The 23747-nt window shown below is 36.9% G+C and overlaps 1 protein-coding gene across 7 annotated transcripts in view; it reads left to right on the top strand.

The window, feature by feature from the left end:
• Positions 1-23747, top strand: part of ANKS1B (ankyrin repeat and sterile alpha motif domain containing 1B) — a gene marked incomplete at both ends in the record, with an annotated part of 1174646 nt that overhangs the window by 672665 nt on the left and 478234 nt on the right. For 5 of the 7 annotated variants that reach the window (XM_082850045.1, XM_082850044.1, XM_082850042.1 and 2 more), the window contains 2 exons: positions 18592-19181; positions 21234-21306. In XM_082850045.1, the coding sequence (XP_082706171.1) occupies positions 18592-19181; positions 21234-21306 (663 nt within the window). The remainder of the gene's footprint in view (positions 1-18591; positions 19182-21233; positions 21307-23747) is intronic. The other 2 variants (XM_082850046.1, XM_082850043.1) reach the window with 1 other exon arrangement.

Genomic DNA, 23747 nt, shown 5'->3' with positions numbered 1-23747 from the left:
AGTTCAAATTCAGAGTAGATCTTTTGAGAATTGAATCAGAGTAATTATTCACTTTCGGGTCATTAAAATAATTTCCATCCTATTTATATTGCAAAATTACTTTTTTTTTTATTTAAAGATTAGAGATCTACTTTCTTGTTTGTCTTTTTTATTTCTCCAGAGCAGTTTTTTGTTTCACTTTGATAACCGGTTGGAAGAGTATAAAAACTGAAACCATTTTTAAAATAAGTTAAAAACCAAACGACCAACACACTTGAAAACAATAGACTTGAGTTGAAGGGGTTCTTTCCTCTTACCCCACTACAGACTCTTCTGTTTGGGAAAATACATGGTTATAGTGACTGCAGTATTACAAAGAAATACATTTTGGTAGTAGAGAAACAAAACCTCTTGGTTCCAAATTAGTTATTCACTGTGGGCCATTTATTCATCTGGCTCTAGGCTATGGGAATTACTCCTAGCACAGAACTCCTTTTGAAATCCCTCAGTCCCTAGGGGGTCAGAGATAGATGAGAAACTGCCCCTGTGAACTTGGCTTATACAGGGGAAACAAAGAAGTTAGTAGTTGAGGGTAACAGAGGAAAGGCGCGTGGGAAGGATGAATGTAGCTAGCTTCCTTTGCTTGCAACAGGAGCTTCTTTCAATGCAAAAGGAATGCCAAGATAGATCAGGCACTCTACCAAAAAGATACAATAATTTAGTAATGCGGTCTGCCCAGGCAGCTTAGCAGCTGGAAATGAGTGAGCCTTGGGATTTGCTATAAATGCTGGGGAAATTGGCTGATAGCCCCTTTCCTATATTGAGCAAAGGGAGCAAGAGAAAAGATTATAAATGTTTGAAATCAGAGCCAAGTAGCATGATCTGCTCTGGTCCAGGGGTTGCCAGAACTCTAGCGTTCTCTGGCTTCTGCATTAAATGCTGAGTTTGGCAGAGTGTGGGACTAATAGGCCAGGAAACAAGAGTTTACCTGGATGCATTTTCTGTAAGGCAGCTGTTGATCTTAAGTTGTTTAGGGAGGGAATTTTATTATATGCTGTATCCAATGCCATACAGCATTTAAGCATAGCAACAATCTTTGGGCTAATTGTGCCATAAGAATAAATACTCAAAGGTCACTGCTGAAACTTGAAAAGGGGCCCACTGGGTGGTTTTCAAACTCCAAAACTCAGGATGCCCCAGTGGACAGCACATTGTGCTGACGACATAGGAAATTTTGAGGTAAGCCATAAACACAAAGCCGAATGGAATGGATAAAGGCAGGCTTTGGACCAGCCAGATTTATCTCCCATACTGGTGTAACCAAGCAAGGGCTCCTGTGCTCACAAAGCAGAAAGCCAAACTCTTGACAGTGGGCATTTTCAGGAAAGTAAGGGCTTACCGCAGGGCACCGAGCAAGGGAGTGGGAGACAAGCCTCAGATCCGCTCCAACTTGGTCTTTGAGTAAGGAGTTTTTAAAAGGGGAGGAACAAAGACTCCGGGATTAATCATTGTCTTGTGACATTTCTTAATCGTAGTTTAGGGAGTCAGGTTGTCTCTGGTTTACGATTCTCTGGCTAGGTAGTCTGTGGCTCGGGGGTCTGTGAGCTCATCTTGCCGTAGAAAAATTAACATTAATGATGATATTTAGAATAGCAGTTTTAGTACATTGACGATGTTATCGACAACAGCAATTTTAGTCATCTGACTCTGGTTGATTAGTGTTCAGTTAGCACAGGATTGAGGTCAGAGGGGACAAGAAAGGAAATAAAGTTTTAAATAAAATCATAAACTCGGCAAGGGAACTTGGTTTTAGGAGGACTCAGTTTCACTGACTCCTGTATTTACTAGCTATGTTATTCTTCCACAGTTCAAAGTCATAAGAATACCTACTTCAGAGACTTTTGTGAGGATTAAGTGAGATAAAATGACCTTGAACATAGTAGGTACACAATAAATGTTGGTTCTCCTTACCTAATATGGAATCTTAGCCTTTGCAATTTTTGAAATAAATTCCTTTCCAGGGAGTTTGTGTTTTAAAGTAATTTTACATATCTTTGAAAACTTAATTGATCTTTGACCTTGAGAAATTAAGGGAACATGAATTCTATATAGTTGCCTCTGTGGCTCATTATTATTTGTTTGACTCACACTTATCTCAGTGTGTAGGTGAGCTGGAAAGATATTCTTAATATTTGGATATAAATGATCATACTAGCCAGATCACATGAGCTACACGACTAGGGAAACGAGGCAGATAAATAAACTACAATAAGGGTCATATAATTTACATTATAAATTTTAAAAAGTAACACTTCTCCCAAATACTTCGGTTTTTTTAATAAATTTATTTATTTATTTATGGCTGCATTGGGTCTTGGTTGCTGCACGTGGGCTTTCTCTAGTTGCGGTGAGCGGGGGCTACTCTTTGTTACGGCGCGCGGGCTTCTCATTGCAGTGGCTTCTCTTGTTGTGGAGCATGGTCTCTAGGCACACAGACGTCAGTAGGTGTGGCATGCGGGCTCAGTAGTTGTGGCACATGGGCTTAGCTGTTCCGCAGCATGTGGGATCTTCTCGGACCAGGGCTCGAACCCATGTCCCCTGCATTGGCAGGTGGATTCTTAACCACTGCACCACCAGCGAAGTCCCCAAATATTTCTGATAAGACCTAGCACCCCTTTGAAGACTTACTGAGACATGATGACAGTATATATTATCAAAATTTAGCTCTTTGTGCTCTTTGGTTGATCTAGAGCTTAAACAGGACACTGACTAATTTGCATATTATCTTTTTTACTGAATATCATAGCGTAATTGGAATGCTTTAATACTTACCAAATCTCCATGAATTTCTTTTGTGTTTTTTTGGTTTTTTTTGCGGTATGCGGGCCTCTCACTGTTGTGGCCTCTCCCGTTATGGAGCACAGGCTCCGGACGTGCAGGCTCAGTGGCCATGGCTCACGGGCCTAGCTGCTCCGTGGCATGTGGGATCTTCCCGGACCGGAGCACGAACCCGTGTCCCCTGCATTGGCAGGCAGACTCTCAACAGCTGCGCCACCAGGGAAGCCGTGTGTTTTTTATAAATATACATTTTAGAGCGATCTTATTAAAACAGGATTTGCTTAATTTGAATTCATAATTACAATAAACTTTTTCTTCTTTTATCTAATTCTCAAGATAATTTATTGATTTGTATATTGCATCATACATTACAAAGTACTGACATACATGGCAAGGCAATTTATTATTAACTCTACCTAGTCAAAAATCATTTAAAGAACCACATTGAAACCTTCAAGTCGTGATACACTGTCTTTTTTTTTAATTGAAATCTTTATAAATGTAAATATTTACAATAAAATTATTTTGCTGTAAAGTATTATGGCAGACTAAGTGCTTTGAGAGATCCTTCTGCAGCAGTACAAATGTATTCTAAATATGACATGTTCTTTGAGATATTGCCTGCTCTAACAATCTTTGCTCTCTAAAAGTGTATGTTAGAAGACAAGAGAGTCAGTGTTGTGCTGAGTGCAGATGTCAACAATAGCACGGCTACTTGGACACTGTATTTTGGTTCAATGGTAAGCTTGGTCAAGACTATTCAGGGAAACTCAGACCTTTTATAATAACAGTGACAAGCTGAAATTAAGATCAAGTAATGAAGTAACAAGAAATGATTTCTAATCACCTTGAAAAGCAAACTACTATAACTGGGTATCAGTAAAAATAGCAAACAGAGCAGAAGCAAGAAGAACTACAATCCTGCAGCCTGTGGAACAAAACCACATTCACAGAAAGATAGACAAGGTGAAAATGCAGAGGGCTAAGTACCAGATGAAGGAACAAGATAAAACCCCAGAAAAACAACTAAATGAAGTGGAGATAGGCAACCTTCCAGAAAAAGAATTCAGAATAACGATAGTGAACATGATCCAGGACCTTGGAAAAAGAATGGAGGCAAAGATCAAGAAGATGCAAGAAATGTTTAACAAAGATCTAGAAGAATTAAAGAACAAACAAACAGAGATGAATAATATAATAACTGAAATGAAAACTACACTAGAAGGAATCAATAGCAGAATAACTGAGGCAGAAGAACGGATAAGCGACCTGGAAGACAGAATGGTGGAATTCACTGCTGCAGAATAGAATAAAGAAAAAAGAATGAAAAGAAATGAAGACAGCCTAAGAGACCTCTGGGACAACATTAAACGCAACAACATTTGCATTATAGGGGTCCCAGAAGGAGAAGAGAGAGAAAGGATCGGAGAAAATCTTTGAAGAGATTATAGTCGAAAGCTTCCCTAACATGGGAAAGGAAATAGCCACCCAAGTCCAGGAAGCACAGAGAGTCCCATACAGGATAAAGCCAAGGAGGAACACTCCGAGACACATACTAATCAAATTGGCAAAAATTAAAGACAAAGAAAAATTATTAAAAGCAGCAAGGGAAAAACGACAAATAACATACAACAGAACTCCCATAAGGTTAACAGCTGATTTCTCAGCAGAAACTCTACAAGCCAGAAGGGAGTGGCATGATATACTTAAAGTGATGAAAGGGAAGAAACTACAACGAAGATTACTCTACCCAGCAAGGATCTCATTCAGATTTGGTGGAGAAATCAAAAGCTTTACAGACAAGCAAAAGCTAAGAGAATTCAGTACCGCAAAACCAGCTTTACAACAAATGCTAAAGGAACTTATCTAAGTGGGAAACACAAGAGAAGAAAAGGACCTATAAAAATAGCAAACATATTTGCCTGATGACTGCAGGTATTGTTACTGGGTGTAGGAAATAAAGCAGTTATATATATAAAGTGTTTAAAAAAATAAAATGCCTAATCATGAAGACGAGTAAAAACAAGTACTATTAATAAATAACAGGCAAATTTGAAAAATAAATGGCATTTCTAGGTTTGAAAAATATAACATTTGAAATTATTTTTAAAATTCTAAATGAACAGGTAAACAACAGATTAAGCAGAGATGAAGAGACAATTGGTGAATTGGAAAATAAATTTAAAGAAATTATCCAAAGTATAGCACAGAGAGCCAAAGAGGCAAATATATGAGAGACATGAAGCAATATGAAGGATGGAATAAGCAGATTAACCTATCTAGTTAGAGACTGAGGATGAAATAATAAAGAATAGATAGGAGAAGAAAGTTTTTATGATAATTGCTGAATTTTCCCATAACTGATAAAAGTGTGAATTCATAGGTCCAAGAAACACACTGTATTCCAAACAAGATAAAGAGAAACCCATACCAAACCACATTATTGTGAAATTGAAAGATGTAGAGGAGATCTTCAAAGCAGGTAGAGAAATGATGGATCACCTACAACAAAAACACAGGTATAATGATAGCCAACTTATCAAGGAAAGGTATAAGACAAAAGAGTAGAATAATACCTTCAAAATGTGAGAGAAAAAAAAATCAACCTAAATTATGAACTAAAAAAAAAAAAAACCTTTTTTACATAAATGAAAGTAAAATATGAAGACATTCACAGTTAAAAAACTAAAAATATTTACTACCAAAAGACTTTTTCCAAAAGAAAAACCTCAAGGATCACTTCAAGAAGGAGAATGATCTCAGGTCATTCTGAGGAAGGAATAGTGAATAAATAAAATGGAAACATGTATGCAAATTCAAATAAAAATAATCTGAATAAAATAATAACATCTGATTTGGAAAACTAACATACAGAATGAAAACACTGGTAACAGTATTTGTTAGAGAAATAGTGATCTAATTTCAAGTGATATAACATCTTAAAATTATTCAGGAAGAGGGTGGATAAGGTATTATTCACCTTTAGACTTTGTTAAATTAAAAATGTATGGTAAAATTTTAAGGATGTCCAAAGAATAAAAATAAATTGTATAAAGTCCAAGCCATAGAGAGAAAAATGGAATTAGAAAAAAAAACAAAAAGGGGAATAGAGGTGGAAAAAGAATATGAAAGATAGATATCAAAACGTAAAATAGTAGAACCAAGTCTAAATATGTAAAGCATCAAAATAAACATAAATTAGCTAAATTCACCAGTTAAAAGGAAGAGATGGTAGGAGGGTAGGAAAACAAAACCCAGCTTTATGCTCTTTAAAATAGACACATCAATATAGCTAAGGGCACACCCCCCCACACGAAAAGGTAAAGATGAAAAAAGTTGTACCTGAGAAATATTAGCCCAATAAAATCTGGCATAGCTATATCAGTATCAGGCCAAAGAGACTTTAACACTGAAGGCATCACCAGAATATGGAGAGTCACTATGAAATTATAGAAGGTTCAGTTCACGAGGAAAATATAAATAATTGTAAGGAAAAACAGTCATAAGTTCACTAAAACTGAGAGATTTCAACATACCTCACTTAATTAGTGGAATATTTTGATAGCTCAGTTAATAAGCTTATCTAATAAAATGCAAAGCTTTATAGCCAACAATTAGAGAATACATGCTATTCTTATGAAACATTGATAAAAACTGATCTTAACTTGGCTGGCTATAAGCAAGTTTCAATACATGTCAAAGACTCATTCATGTACACTACATTTTCTGACAACAAGTAAGTTAAATTAAAGATTCCCATTTATATCCCCATAAATTTGTGATTTAAATATACATTTCCAAGTAACTCATGAGAAATACGTTAGGAGACACCATAATTCTAACTTTAAGATGTTTAGAATTAAACAAAAATGTAAATACTAAATAATCATCATAGTGAAAAAAGCATGAGTGGAACTTAGAAATTTTAAATCCTTATGCTAGAAAAGAAGAAATGCTGAAGATTAATGAGCTAAATGCAAATTTAAGAAATTTTATAAGAAATGATAGAATTAGCCAGAGAAGTAGGAGAAAGAAAAGGGAAAGAACAGAAATGAATGATATAGAAAAATAATATACAAAGTCAGAAGTGGAATTTTTAATAACACTTTAAAGTAGATGTACTTTCTAGTAAAAATAGTAAAAAAAAGGGAGAATATAAATATAAAATGCAAATAAACTATGCTAGGAATGAGGAGGGATATAACTACAGATACTCTATAAAAAGATTCAAAAGAAAATAAGTGAAAATTATGAACAACTTTGTGGCAATTAATTTAATACTGAAAGAAATAGACAAATTCTAGGTATTTGTAACTTACCAAAACTTCAGAAAGCTATAGAAACTCTAAATAGTCCTACAGACTATTAGAGAAATTAGAGAAATTCACTCAATTTCTCTAAACTATTAGAGAAATTGAGTGAATAATTTTAAATCTTCCCACAAAGAATATGTTAAGTCTAGATGATTTTAAAGGTAAATTAAATTAGCTTTTAAGAAACAGATCATTCCAATCTCATACAAACTCCTCGAGAGAAGTGAAGAAGTGGGAATTTTCCCCAACTAGTCTTAAGACTAGTAATCTTCATATCAAAACTAGATAGCATAAGAAAGGAAAAATGAAAGGCCTGTTTCATTCATGAATATAGATGCAAAAATCTAAACAAAGTACCAGCAAACCAAATCTAGCAGGATAGCAAAAGGAAAATTCATTATGACCAATTCAACCCATTAATACACAGTTTACTTAACATGAGAAAATATGTTATTCCCACTAACAGATTAAAGGAGAAAAACTACATAATCAACTCAATACGTGAAGAAAAACATTTGATACAAACTCAAAATTCAATCATAATTTTTTAATTATAAAATTCTCATTAAAGTTGGAATAGAAAGGAACATACTTAACCTAATAAATGCTGCCGATGCAGGGGACGCGGGTTTGTGCCCCGGTCCGGGAAGATCCCACATGCCGCGGAGCGGCTGGGCCCGTGAGCCATGGCCGCTGAGCCTGCGCGTCCGGAGCCTGTGCTCCACAACGGGAGAGGCCACAATAGTGAGAGGCCCGCGTACCGCAAAAAAAAAAAAAAAGTGAACATCGTTTTTAAATGGGGGCAAAAGCATTCTGCGGTAGATGCGATTAACGTTCTCAGCTCTTCACTCCCTCTTCTGCCATGTTCCTTGGTAGTGCTGTAGAGACAGTGGCATTTACATCCTCACTCAATTTACTTTAGGATGAGACACATGACTTTATTCTGTCAATCAATGTGAGAAGTAACAGTGTGCCAATTCCTAAGTGAGACCTAAAGAGGTATCACGTATTTCCACTGTGGAAAGAGAACACCATGTAGCCTCTGCACAACCACTGTACACTCATGAAATAATAAGAGTGAAAAAAGCAAATAATATCTTAGTATTTGTCTGAAAATTGTTTTGATCTCAGGGACCCCATGCATCCATGGACTACACTTTGAGAACTACTAGAATAAGCAAGTACAGTCTTAGACAACCACAATACAATCAAATCAGGAAATTGACGTTAATATATTACCATCTATACAAGTTTCAGACTCTATTCAAAATTTGCTAGTTTCCCCAATAATAATTTTTATGATGAAAGAATCTAGCTCAGGATCACACATTGCATTTAGTTGTAATGTCTCTTTAGTCTCCTTCCATCTGGAACAGTTCCTCTGACTTTCCTTGACAGTCATTACCTTGACACTTTTGAAGATTACAGGCCAGTGACTTTGTAGAATGTCCCACAAATTAAGTTTATTTGATGTTTCTACCTGAGTAGATCTAGGTTATGCATCTTTAGAAGGAAAATCCAGAAGTGATTCTGTGTTTTTCTCATTTCACCCTATCAGGTGGGGCAAGATTTTGATTTGCTCTATTCCTTCCGATGTTCACCTTGATCATTTGATTAAGATAGTGCCTCCCAGACTTCTTAAGTGTAGAGTTATTCTTTCTCTCTTAGTAACTAGTATTTTGTGAGGAGGTGATTTGAAATTATTTAAATTTCCCATTCCTAATCAAACTTTTAAATCATCCATTTATTTATATATGTTTATGGGTTCATGTTTTCTTATTTTATTCAGTGGGTTATAATCCATTACTGTCATTATTTATTTTGTTTCTAAAATTGTCCTTAGTTTAACCAGCCCATTCAAGCTGGCTTCCCTGTCATCTTGACATGCCTCTTCATTCTTTGAGCACTTCCTTGCTCTCTGGCACAAGGTTTTCCAGGCTCATCTTGTACTTTCTCTGCCCTGACCCTGATATCAGTCATTTCTCAATGGATCCCTGTTTCTTTTAGTGGAAAATACATTTAGAAGCTAAGTCTGGGCTTTACTTATTGCTATTGGGAGCTCAATTTCCCAGGCCCTCTCAATGGACAGAGTTAGGTATATATGTATGTAAATACACACATACACAAATATATATTTATATCTATATCTATCCATTTCTCTCTCTCTATCTTGAAAATATATTGGTATCTCCAGTTACAAGCCAGCAGCACAAGGTTCACTCTACTTTTCTCCCTCTTCATATTTCTAACTCCCTCCTTAAAAAGTGAGAAATCTGGCTCCTTACTGTAGTTGTTTATTTGATCACCCCTCTGTAAGTAAGCAGTTTCCCATATCTCCTGCCACCTCCTCCCCACTCAGGCATCTTTCTCATCCTGAGATTTGACTCCCCATGCCTGTTTATCTGTGTAAACACCCTGCTCACCTTCCTGGGACTCTAACACCTTATGGCAGGACATCCCACAGGTGGACACCCTCCTTTCACTGATGGGGCTTTGACATGTTATGCCAGGCCACCCTATGCATGAACACTTTCTTCTTCTGGACATGGACACCTTCCTCACCCTGTCTGGGTTTTGACACTCCTTGCTAGGCCACCCTTCTGCAGGGATATCCTCCTTTACTAGTTTTCTGACTCCTTCTGCCAGGCCACTCCTCCCGCATGGATTTCCTCCTCACCCCACCCGGGCTCTGACTGTCCATACTGGGTCACACCCCCGTGTGTACACCCCCTTCACCCTGCTTGGATTCCAGTGTACCATGCTGAGTTGCTCCTAAACATGGACACCACCCTTACTTTGCTTGGGCTCTGATACCCAACTCCAGGCTGCCTCTCCACTGAAGATAAGGATGCCATCTCACTCTTCTCCATCGAGTGACTTGAGGAGTGAATTGCTCATGGAGGGAAAGGGTAAGGGGAAAGAAAATGATCAGCCGCCTCATGGCTGAGCTTCTCTACTTACAGTATAGGTTGTTCTTTCAGAACTTTATTTTCTTAATTTCTTTTAAATAATTTTGAATTTTAAGTTACAGCTTTCAAATTATTTGGGGGCCACATTTATTTTTTGGTTTATTTTCATTAGCTTTTAAACATTCATTTTCTTCTCCTTTTCTTGCAATGTCTTTAAATAGGGTTGTATCAAAATCCTTTTTTGTTCCCCATCTTTAATGAGAAGAATGTCCTAGACTATTCGGAAGAGGCTTCTGTGTGAGAGCAGGCATGAGCCACAGTAGCTTTCTTCATGGCTCAGAGACTTTCCCTTTTTTGTTATCATGAAGTATTGAGATAATATGGGTACTTCTCTGCTTGATTAAGAAAGGCTTCCTGCTGTTATCTTGTTCTTTGCCAGAGTTGCATGCACCTTGCCTTACAAAGTAGTGCTCTCATATTTGAACACTGTATTTTGTTATTATTACATTGAAGGTCTCCCTCCTCCGGTCCTCTGCCTTCCATGCCACTCTCTCCTTCCCGTTACATGAAATTTCTTTCTCCGTGAGATCTCTGATGTTTTCACCCTGTTCAATTTGGATTCTGCTTCTGAAAATTTTTCTTCAGAGTGAGTCTCTAGTTTACTAAAAGCATGTACTTATTGAATATTTCTGAGATTCTCAAGGGTTTAAGCCACTTCTAATTGTCTTTTTGTGGGATTTTTTCAAGTTCTGCTGGTTATTCTCAGATTCTATTGTTCAGCCTCCTGCTAAGTACTGGACCTTGTCATTTTAGGAATCAGAATCTGATGGCAATTTCTGGGCCCCGTGGCTTGTAGGCTCCATCAATTTCCTTTTCTCTTCACCACTACCAGTTCTGGATCCTGCTGCTATCACATGATTTGGCTATGCCCATCCATTTTCCAGGGCCATGGAGATTCTTTGATACCTGCTTTATTGAGGATATCACCTATAGTTGGGTTTTTTGTTTGTTGTTTGTTTTACTGTCATATGCTCATTTTATTCTTTTACTATAATATGTATTGTTTTTATGAGGGGACTTGGGGAAATTAATTTTTAAAAACGTACATTATTGTCATGTTCTTGCCATCAGAAATACCAAGTGATCTTTTAAAAGTGTAAATCAAATCATGTCAACCCTACCCCTACCTTCATCTCAGACCTCATCTCCAATCATTCTACCCCCCTATGATGGTTAATTTTATGTGTCAACTTGAATGGTCCGTGGGGTGCCCAGATATTTGGTCAAACATTATTCTAGGTGTTTCTGTGAGGGTGTTTGGGGATGAGGTTAAACTTTAAATAGGTAGACTAAGTAAAGCTGATTGCCCTCTCTAACGCATGGGCCTTATCCCATCAGTTGAAGGCTTGAATAGAACCGAAAGGCTGATGTCGCCCTGAATGAGAGAATTTGTCCTGCTTGATAGTCTTTGAACTAGGAAACCAGCTTTTTTCCTGCCTTCATACTCAAACTAAAACATCATCTCTTCCTCTGTCTCAAGCCTACCAACCTTCGGATTAGAACTATACCATCCGCTCTCCTGGTTCTCAGGCCATAGGACTTGGACTGGAGCTATACCTTTCTCTTTCTCTCTCTGTCTCTCACTCTGACTTGTACACCACTCTCTCACCGCTCTGTTGCAGCAACACTGGCCTTCTTATGGTTCAGAATACCCTTAAGGAGATTTTCATATCTTCTTCACTCTGTCTGCAATAATAATCCCTATCTCTTTGCTTTGTTTTACTTTTTTCACAGAACTTAACCATCATCAGAAATTATACTCTTTTTGATTTGCCTACAGTTGTGTCCTTTGGTGGAATGTAAGCATCCTGAGGGTGGGATATTGCCTTTGGTACTGCTGAAACTTTGGCACCTAGGACAGTGCCCAGTGGACAGAGGTATTTTATACGTATTTGTGAAATGAATTCAGAATTTCTGCTAATATCAACATCAGCACTAGAATCCCAGAGACATTTTTGATTTTCCAAAGAGGAATGCAATGACCCAATAAACAAAAGTTATGATCTATAATAAAAGAAGAAATTACTAGTTTTCCATAATTTGTTTTCATCTTAACATGAAATTTAGGGTTTTATTGTTATTCAGATATTTATATAGGTGATAAATATCAGAGACAAAGATGGATAAAAAAAATATTGAACTTCCTACTATTGGATACTTACTCTGACATTTCTTTGAAATGCTAATTATTCTTTGAATAACTATCAGATTGGAATTCACACATATTTAGTTCTGTGCCTTAGCATGAAATATCCACTTGTCAAAAAAGAAGTGTGAAATTAAATGAGACATGTTATGAAAAACAGTTTAATCTATATACTTTGCCTCAGTTTCATCTGAAGAAATAGTAATAAAATGCAAAATTTCTTTTCAAAGTATATTTTTAAAACTATACAAGCATGTCAAACTAATAATCTTTACTGAGTGTCTAATATAATAAATTACTACCACCTTTCTTTGTGAAAATGAAACCCTCTAGATTAGAAATTGTTGTTGTAATAAAGAAACACATATTTAATGTGTTCTATGCCACAGGCATTGTTCTAACTCCTATACTTTTATTTTTTTCATTCAGCTTCACAATACTTTTAGTTATATACTATTACTATCATTATTTCCAGATATGAAAATATAAACATTGCCAGAGTTTATTGTGAAGAATGTATTAATTCTTCTTTAAAACTTGGAATACAGGCTAAATCAGTTATCTATTGCCACATAGTAAACCACCCCAAACTTTGTGGCTTAAATCAACAGCCATTTATTTAGCTCATGATTCTGGTACGTGTTTTCTTCTGGCCTGGGCCAGACTCAGATAATCTTGCCTGGGCATGTTCATGCAACCGTGGTCAATTGGCAGATTGTCCTGGAGTTGGTTAGTCCTGGTCGGCCTCAATCACATGTTGAAAGTTAGCTGGCCTTCAGCTGAAGTGACAGGGTGGCTGGTGTGTTAACCATGCCCTTTTATTTTGGAGGGATTTTTTTTTTTTTTTTTTTTGATGCTTTGACATCTTGGGACTTTGCTGACTCTGCAGACACTGCTCCTCCCAGGGCTAGGTAATTCTTAAAGATAGTAAATAACTCACCTGAAGACACACTTTTCATACGCAAACCAATCTAAAACCATACTCTAACCACTTTCTTTATCAGGTTCTCACACTGGGCCACTACCCACCTGCCCTAATCACAGCAGACCCAGGTACCAGATAACTGGGAACAGTCCCTATGGCCTAGAGCCTAATGAAAAGACTTGAAGTAACCAGTCCTAAAACTGCTTACCCTGTTTTGTCCATTACTTCCCATAGAAAGCACAATAAAGGCTCTTGTCCATCTTTTCCCCCACTCATTCTGCCTCTTGACTAATACTGGTGCTTCCGCATGTGTCGCTTCCACCCCCAGTGACATGGCATGCTCCTTCCTCTTGGGATCTATGACTATAACAATGTCTTTTCAGTGGCAATTGTCTCCTAATCTGTTAGGCTCATTATACTTGGGGGAAAAAAAAAGAAAAAACCCCCTACAATTTCAAACACCTGGGTAATGTATCATTTCATCATCCAGTGGGCTAGCCCGAGCTTGTTCACATAGCGCAGGCAGGGTTCCAAGAGCTGCAAGAGAACAAGTCCCAGTCCATGAGTGCTTTTCAAGTCTTTCTTATATCATGCTTGCCATTGTCCCATTGACCAAAGCAAGGCACATGGCCACACTTAAAGTCGCTTGGGAGGAATGGATACAGGCTTGGGGTGTGGCTACAAGGAGCCTTTGCGGATTGGGGTCATAACTGCAATCAATCCACCCAACAGGAATTTCAGGAGGTTTCATATCAATTTCACATTGTCTTTGATCTGAGAAATCTTTAGGGTTTGGGCACTGAAATAAGTAATATTTGCCTTTTCACAACTCTTGGCAAAAATGTTAACAACTATCACAATGCTAAGAGCTATTATTCAAAAGCCTAGGCTTATGAGCTAATAACTAAGTTCTCTTTTACTTAGAGAAGTGACTGCTTGTGACTAGAGCGCATGGACAATATAAAGCATTTTGGAATGGCGATTATAGTGGTTTTGATGAAACCACCGAACGGATAGTAACCTAATAATGATATTCATAGGAAAATTTAAATAATATTATGCCCCTAAATATCTCATTATTGTGAACATGATCAGAAACCTCTTGACTGAGATTTACAGAATCTTTTTCCTATAATAGACTGACTCTTTTCAATTTTTCCTCTCAAACTTAAACCCTTTAGCCTTCTTCAGCAACTTCTCAGTAAAATTCTTCCCTATTTCAGAATTCTTCCTTCCTTCTACATTATTTATGCATTACTATCATCTCATACCAACCTGCTTATGCTGTAAAGCATTATAGGGGAGCCAAGTAGCCCAGGAAGAAAAAAGAGAAAATAAATTGGAACAGAACACCAGATTTTATTTTCTCTTAGTATTAGCTTACCTCCATGAAGCAGAAGAAATTCTTTTCATCCACTTTCCCCAAATTCCAGAAATAGTCATAAACAGGAGAAACATGTCTCTCCTCACAAAGAGCCTACTTGATTGTCCTTGAACCCTAGATTGTTCTTTTATCTTAATAGTAATATATTTTCCAGGCCAGTGGATATAGGAAATCTGATAGACCTTAGTTTGAATCTCAGCTTAACCACTTACTAGATGGTTAAGTAAGTGGGGAAACTTCTTGATGGTTTATCTCAGCTTAACCACTTATTAGATGGTTAAGTAAGTGGGGAAACTACTAGATGGGGAAACTTCAGAAGCTTAAGTTGTCTACATGTTAATTTTGACTTCTAAAAAATGGATATAATAGAGCATAAACTCTAGCCTTTAGAAAGAGTTTAAGGCTGCCTTGCCTTATGCTCCACCCATTCTTCTACCCCAAGAAGGATCTCTGTGGTGAGGGGAGGGAAAAATGGAGTTAGGAAGGACATAGTGTTGCTACATTACAAAGGGATGGAGTTTTTATGGGACAATCAAGTGCTTATAATAGTACGGGATGAATCAGATTGTTTCTCTTTTAGACTGTTGTCTCTCGGACCTTTCTTCCTGTCACTCTTGTTTCTTTCATCTCAGGATACCACTGTGTTAGGTCTAGGCAGGGGGATGTCTTCGTTTGGAAAAGCCAAACAGGAACCAGGGTGAGGTCTGGGGATATGTAAAGCCAGGAATGTACCTACTTCTATCAGCTCCAAGAAAGGCAAGAGTATACAGACCTGGGACCAAACTTCAATAAAGAAAGCCAATTTGTCTGTAGCATTCTTTGAGCAAATATCTATTGAGACTTATTGTGGTAGCCAATTTGTTTACATATTCTGGCCAAATCTCTTTTCTGTGAGAAAATCATGATTATTAATCATTTCACAGGATTGTTATGACAATCAGATGAGGGGATATAAATATTATCTCTAACTCAGTGCATGCATAGTAAATAGCCCATACCAAATAAATGTTACTTGTAAATTTATAAAAACTTTGCTGTCTTGGGTTTATAATAATAACTCACTTTTTTAAAGTGTGAGTCAGCAAGTCAAGTTTGAATTTGTTGTTATTATCTACCACATTGGCTATATTTTACTTTTTCATAAGATTAGGTTATGGGCTTATCAGGTAATTTAACTTTTGATCATGGCAAATATTTAGCTGAATTTTTTTTGAATTTTGTTTTATTTATTTTTTTATACAGCAGGATCTCATTAGTTATCCATTTTATACATATTAGTGTATATATGTCAATCCCAATCTCCCAATTTATCATACCACCACCACCACCACCCCCTGCCATGTTCCCCGCTTGGTGTCCATACGTTTGTTCTCTACATCTGTGTCTGAATTTCTACCCTGCAAACCAGTTCATCTGCACCATTTTTCTAGGTTCCACATATATGCATTAATATACGATATTTGTTTTTCTCTTTCTGACCTACTTCACTCTGTATGACAGTCTCTAGATCCATCCACATCTCTACAAATGACCCAATTTCGTTCCTTTTTAAGGCTGAGCAATATTCCATTGTATATATGTACTACATCTTCTTTATCCATTCGTCTGTCGATGGGCATTTAGGTTGCTTCCATATCCTGGCTGTTGTAAATAGTGCTGCAATGAATATTGGGATGCATGTGTCCTTTTGAATTATGGTTTTCTTTGGGTATATGCCCAGTAGTGGGATTGCTGGGTCGTATGGTAATTCTATTTTTAGTTTTTTAAGGAACTCCATACTGTTCTCCATACTGGCTGTATCAATTTACATTCCTACCAACAGTGGAAAAGGGTTCCCTTTTCTCCACACCCTCTCCAGCATTTGTTGTTTGTAGATTTTCTGATGATGCCCATTCTAACTGGTGCGAGGTGATACCTCATTGTAGTTTTGATTTGCATTTCTCTAATGATTAGTGATGTTGAACAGCTTTTCATGTGCTTCTTGGCCATCTGTATGTCTTCTTTGGAGAAATGTCTATTTAGGTCTTCTGCCCACTTTTGGATTGGGTTGTTTGTTTTTTTAATATTGAGCTGCATGAGTTGTTTATATATTTTGGAGATTAATCCTTTGTCCGTTGATTCATTTGCAAATATTTTCTCCCATTCTGAGGATTGTCTTTTCCTCTTGTTTGTAGTTTCCTTTGCTGTGCAAAAGCTTTTAAGTTTCATTAAGTCTCATTTGTTTATTTTTGTTTTTATTTCCATTACTCTAGGAGGTAGATCAAAAAAGATCTTGCTGTGATTTATGTCAAAGAGTGTTCTTCCTATGTTTTCCTCTAAGAGTTTTATAGTGTCCAGTCTTAGGTCTCTAATCCATTTTGAGTTTATTTTTGTGTATGGTGCTAGGGCGTGTTCTAATTTCATTCTTTTACATGTAGCTGTCCAGTTTTCCCAGCACCACTTATTGAAGAGACTGTCTTTTTTCCATTGTATATCCTTGCCTCCTTTGTCGTAGATTAGCTGACCATAGGTGCATGGGTTTATCTCTGGACTGTCTATCCTGTTTCATTGGTCTATATTTCTGTTTTTGTGCCAGTACCATGTTGTCTTGATTACTGTAGCTTTGTAGTATAGTCTGAAGTCAGGGAGTCTAATACCTCCAGCTCCGTTTTTTTCCCTCAAGATCATTTTGGCTGTTCGGGGTCTTTTGTGTCTCCATACAAATTTTAAGATTTTTTGTTCTAGTTCTGTAAAAAATGCCATTGGTAATTTGATAGGGATTGCATTGAATCTGTAGATTGCTTTGGGTAGTATATTCATTTTCACAATATTGATTCTTCCAATCCAAGAACATGGTATATCTCTCCATCTGTTTGTATCATCTTTAATTTCTTTCATCAGTGTCTTATAGTTTTCTGCATACAGGTCTTTTGTCTCCTTAGGTAGGTTTATTCGTAGGTAGTTTTATTCTTTTTGTTGCAGTGGTAAATGGGAGTGTTTCCTTAATTTCTCTTTCATATTTTTCATCATTAGTGTATAGGAATGCAAGAGATTTCTGTGCATTAATTTTGTATCCTGCAACTTTACCAAATTCATTGATTTAGCTGAATATTAAAGTGACCAATCAAAAAAGTAAACTGACTTCCTTTGCTAATTTCTTTGGCCAGGTTTTTACACAGTATGTCTTTAAAAGACAAATTAGATCATTAAAAAAAAACATGGTGTATTTTAAATCTCAGCAAACATTTATGTTTTATCTTAGAAAAAATTATAAAGAATAAAAATTATCATCTTTGGTTTCTTTTCTGCATTACATTTTCAAAGATATAAAGAAATTGAAAAATAACATGCTATTTCATAGAAGAAAGAAAGTTAGCTTTGTGTTAGTAGCTCAACATCAGTTTCTTGTAAAAGACACTCAATTTTTAGTGATATTGCATTGTTTGCCTACGTTTAAGCCTGAACAAATCCTTTTTGTCTAAATCATATAATCTGTATAGAATTAATCTTAATTTTATATTTGAAGTAACACTATCAGGATTATTAGCCTTAAATTACTCCTAATTATACTTCTTTTCAAGATTTTGGTTTTGAATTTATTTCCTGGCAGAAGGGCAAAGGAATGTCATTATATATGATCTTGATTTACCTGCCTGATGTCCTACTGCACAATGATTCATTTACTCCAAGAGTTTGAATGTGGGTGTCCCATTTTAAGAAAACCTGATTTTATCCAATGTAAAACATATTCCCTGGGGACAAAGGAGAAGGGTGGGCAATTACTCAATTAATACCCGATTCATACCTTTGAAATGCACCCTAAAGTAATTCAGGAAGATCTGGTTCATACACACACAAACACACACACACACACACACACACACACACACACACACACATTCATTTTATACATGGCACTGTAGCCTCATGGGTATTTCATAAAGTGAGGATATCACTGTGTAGCAACAAATCAAATGTCTGGACATTGCACAAGTTGTATCAGGGCTTTCAGAGTCCTTTATAAACAAGCATCCTGACCTTCTTTTTCCCTTTTGCAGATGATCTCTCTCAAGAGGAGGGCAATGATCCCCCAAAAGAATATGATCCTGGGCAATTTGCAGGCCTTCTCCATGGATCCTCTCCAGCATGTGAGTCCCCTGAAAATCCATTTCATCTCTATGGGAAAAGAGATGAACGTGAAGAAGGAAAAGATGAAGTCAGTTTGACAAATAGTCCTTTGCCTTTCAAGCAGACGCCAATAGAAAATAACTCAGAACCTTTGGTAAAGAAAATTAAACCCAAAGTAGTCAGTAGAACAATTTTTCACAAAAAAAGCAGCCAACTCGAAAACCATACCATTGTTGGCACAAGAACAACTAGGAGTGGATCCCGGAATGGGGACCCGTGGATTGTGAACACGGGGGGATTTGTGGAGAGAGCCTGTACCCTGGGAAGAATAAGGTCATTGCCAAAAGCTCTGATCGACATGCATTTATCAAAAAGTGTCTCTAAATCGGATTCTGATCTCATTGCCTACCCTTCGAATGCAAAAACATCAAGAGTTAACTGGACTGAATCTTCAACTGCTGATCACAGTTCTAAAGGGAATTCTGAAAGAACGCCATCCTTCACTTCCGAATGGGAAGAAGTAAGATTTGTTCTTATTATTCCTTATTTAAGGCTTTAGCATCGAGGGGGTTTTGGGGGAAGGATTTTCAGCTTTTTAAGTCTCTCAAAGGAAAAAAATTAACAAACACATATAATTCCAAGTGGAAGGGAAAGGTTCCAGAGGTGTCACATGATAATTTCACAGTGAGTGTGAAAACAACACATGAGGGGATATCTGTTGTTTCTATAGAAATTGATATCAAGCAGAAGTAATAACTAGCTATGAGGTACAAGAAAATGTTCACATTGTGTCCTACCAAGCATTGCAGCTGACAAATTGAGAAAAATATTTGTATTTTTGTTGCTCCATATCATTTTGTTACTTGCTAAACTCTTTGTTAGCTCATCTCCCTTCTTTAAAGTATCTTATAGTTTCAGAAGGACTTTTATAATCTTGATGATAAACAGAATGGTCCTGGCCTTTCTCCAAGTACCATACAAAAAACACAAATTACTTTATATTTCCCTTTACAACTATTAGAGAGACATTAAAGAAAAATATGTTGCAGTCCAGTATCACCAATTTAAGCTCTACTTAAAGACAAAGTCTTTCATTTCATAGAATTACTCAGAAATCAAGTGCCCTTGTAAGGTTATAAAGTATCATCCTCTTCCCTGACATCATTATTATATAATAAAGTAATGAAGTCTCTTGCTTTTTCTTGAATTTCTTCAAAGAATGGACCACACTCTTCCTTGGCATTTCATTCTAACATGTCACATTTTGTCTCTCAGAAGATTGTGCTGGTTGGATTAGGTTTTGAAGCACAGTAGGTCACTATAGTATTCTGAGAACTAGAAATGGAAATGGTTCTGGTATTGACATTCTGAATTGAGCTGTTAGAGAAAATCACTTAATCTCTCTGCACCTGTTTCAGGGTGAACAAAATGGGACCTTTAAGTAATGCTCACTGTCCTTTCTGAAACCTGCTGTCTTCCTAAGGTTGCTAGGATGATGAGGAGAGGGATTAAACCATAAGTAGCTAAAGCTCTGACAGTCACATCTTCCTATACATTCCATAGTAGTAGATTGATAGTTTATTCAGATCTATCCATTTCTTATATTTATTAACTCTGTGAATAACATCTGGAGATCCTTTTCGGAACAAGGCAGGATTAATTAACATTTAACTTACCTCTTAGCATCAAGTTGTCTCCATGCCTAGATTCTTGTGATTACATGCTACAAATCAGCTTGTGTCTGGTTAAACCATTTAACAAGAACTTGGTTCCAGTGGTCATGCTTCACTGGTCAGATGAGATGCACGCTCTCAGACAGAAGAGGAAGTATGCCCGAGAGGGTAGACATCGTCACGTGAATTTATCTTCAGCTCCTTCCCCATCTGAGTTTAAAGAATACACAATTTCTAACTTACTGACCCATGTAGGTCCAAACAAAGTTCATTTTAGGAAATACAAAGAAAAGCCAAGCTGATTTTGAAAGTTTAAGAAAGGGAAACATAATATGTATTTCTAAAAGCATTTCAAAAGATGTCTGCCTCCCTTTAAACCCTTCTCTGTCGGTCTCTTAATTGTTGAATTGCAATGGTAATAATATCAAGAATATATGCTTCTGGAAAAAAAAAAGCATATATGCTTCTGGCATATGAAAGTATTTTAAAATGCAATGCTGTATGCTAAGTGAAATGAGTCAGACAGAGAAAGACAAATACTATATTATATCACATATATATGGAATCTAAAAAACATAACAAACTAGTGACTGTAACAAAAAAGAAGCAGACGCACAGATATAGAAATCAAACTAGTGGTTACCAGTGGCAGGGGAGAGGGGCAATATAGGGTGGGGGATTAAGAGGTACAAACTATTGGCTGTAAGATAGGCTCAAGGGTGTATTGTACAACACAGGGAATATAGCCAATATTTTGTAATCACTGTAAATGGAAACTAACCTTTAAATTTTGTATAAAAAATAAAAATAAATTAAAAATTTTTAAATAAAAAATAAATAAAAGTGCAACACTATAAGTGAATGTAATAATTCCTTTATATGGTTTTTGTTTCTCACAGATTGACAAAATAATGAGTTCCATAGATGTTGGAATTAACAGCGAACTTGAAGAAATTAATGGTGAGAACACAAGTAAGGAAACCTCTCCTCTATGTTGTAAGGAATAAATGTGCTCAAGAACTAGCTATGAAATGATAGGAGTCTATAGATAATTTCATGTTTTACCATAACAATAGTAGCTACAAATTATTTTTTTCCATTCATATCGAACAACTATAACCTCTAAGCAACATCAATTATACTGATTTAGCAAATTGAGAGATTTTTCCCCATGTACTATTTTACTATGCCAGTTAACATTAATGAAGTTCCAACGTTATGTAGAGCTAAGTATGAAGCAATTCAAAGTGTTCTAGAACATGGTAACAACACACTACTATTTCTCATTCCGTGAAACGTCCCATTCATCCTGGCCAAAGTGATTAACAACTTCTCCTAAATTGTAAGCTCCAGTATGGCAAGAACTGTGTGTTATTCATCTTCTTGTATCCCAGAATACCTAGCAGCGTGTCTCACAAATAGTCGGTTCTGCAATCACCCTTACAAAGTATTGTTTTCTTCCCTATAATTAAAGCTCAGGAGTGGAAGGTCATTTAAAACTTTAAGTTAGTAGTGATAGTTGATGTTTCTGTAGAGATGATAAGATTAAGGTCTGCAGGAGAGAAGCCTAAATATATCATAGGGTAAACAGTTACAGTCCTTGTGGCCCTTTGATAGTCACCAGAGTCTTTTAAACAGCACTCTAAGTGACTGTTAAGCACAGGAAAGTTGGAGAAGCGCTCTCTTCTGGTGCACTGGGCCTGGGTAGACAAGAAGTGACATTGAAATCTGGGGTTGCAGTCAATGAAGGGAACATTCAGGTCTAAATGATACCCTTGCAGGAGCACCCCACTCCTTGCTCCTATGCTGGGACAAGTATGAACTTAAATTGTTCTAATATGGCTGGGCTCCATGTTAATTAAGTGATAATTTCTTAAAAGACTAGACAGTTTTTTTTTCTAAAACACGTGTTTGTTTTAGATTTTAAAAACTGAAAAATTGTGAAAAAAAGTACCAAAATTGTGTGCATTTGTTTAGTGACACAGGCTTGATGGCATGTGTAGCTAGCTCTCTCACACAGAAATGCTGATAAACATTGAGGACTTTTCCAGTATCCAGAGAACTAGCCTAAGAATGTATGTTGCCATATAGTTCTTTCAGATATGCTTACAGAATAATTTCAAGAAAGCTGTAGGAATGCAGATTTTTGACTGATGTGAAGGTAAGAATGTATTTTCTTATCATAGTAAGTTCCCTGTAACTGAGAATATTCAAGCAGAGATTTAATGCTCCTCTGTTGGAAGACTTAGGTGACGTTGAACATTCTAATGTAAAATTCTTCAGATAGTACCATAGAATTGCGAAAATATCATAAACTTTATTATAATGAAAATAAGTACAAATGTTAAAATTGCCACTCAGGCAAAATTGCCTTTGAAGGGCATTTTAATAATAAATAAATCCACAGATTATTTTCCCTTAAATTACCGTCGTTTCACCTCTCAGATCACCATCCTACCCACTGCCTTTATTTACTATTTTTCTACAGTGATAATGAAAACGAAGACTCAGTCCCCAAAGCGTCATTACTATTAACAAAGGCTGGTTCTGTATGCGCCTTAATTTTCACTTCTTAATTACACACTAGTTATGCACTAAGTGATTGATCATAACATGTGGCATTCCAATTGGCCATTAGGCCATTTGTGAATTACAGCTTTAGTGGTGCAGGCTTTTCCCTCTCGAGACTAGACAGAACTGGAGAAGTGATAGACAACCCCGTGAAGATGACATTCCACAAATAATGTATTGGGTACTGAGTGTGGCCAGGAAATCACATGGTGGAATAAAGTCAGACAGAAGTGAATTCAAATATCAGTCCTGCTATTTACTAGCTGCTTGATCTTCGGCAACTCACTCAGTTTCCCCATCAACAGAAATGGAGATATTAATGTAGGATCGTTGTAGAGTCATATACAATGGCATATAAGTAGAGTATGATACATGTAGACATGTATTAAATTTTACCTCTCCCTTGCCCTATCATGAGGGAGATGCTGTTTTAGACAGTGTGGGCATATCAAGGTAACCACACATCAGCCCTTCTTTTAAGAACTTTACAATGTCAGCTAGTCTCACAGCCTTCATGTTAAATTTGCTGTATTCCCTGGAATTGTGGCGTGTCAGTTAGAGTGCAGGTCATAACAAGCCCGACAGTCAGATGGTACCAGAGAAGAGTAATTACCAAAAGAGAGCATAAAACTCCAGGCTACCCCGGCAAGGAGAAGAGGATAATCTAGATGTTTGTTTGTTTGTTCGTTTTGGCTGCGTTGGGTCTTTGTTGCTGTGCACTGGCTTCCTCTAGTTGCGGCGAGCAGGAGCTACTCTTTGTTGCGGTGCACGGGCTTCTCACTGCGGTGGCTTCTCTTATGGAGCACGGACTCTAGGCGTGCGGGCTTCAGTAGTTGTGGCAC

The sequence above is a fragment of the Leucopleurus acutus genome (genome assembly GCF_964270905.1).
Source record: "Leucopleurus acutus genome assembly, chromosome: 11".
In the NCBI taxonomy this organism is placed as follows: Eukaryota; Metazoa; Chordata; class Mammalia; order Artiodactyla; family Delphinidae; genus Leucopleurus; species Leucopleurus acutus.
This window is presented reverse-complemented; position numbering and strand designations above follow the sequence as displayed.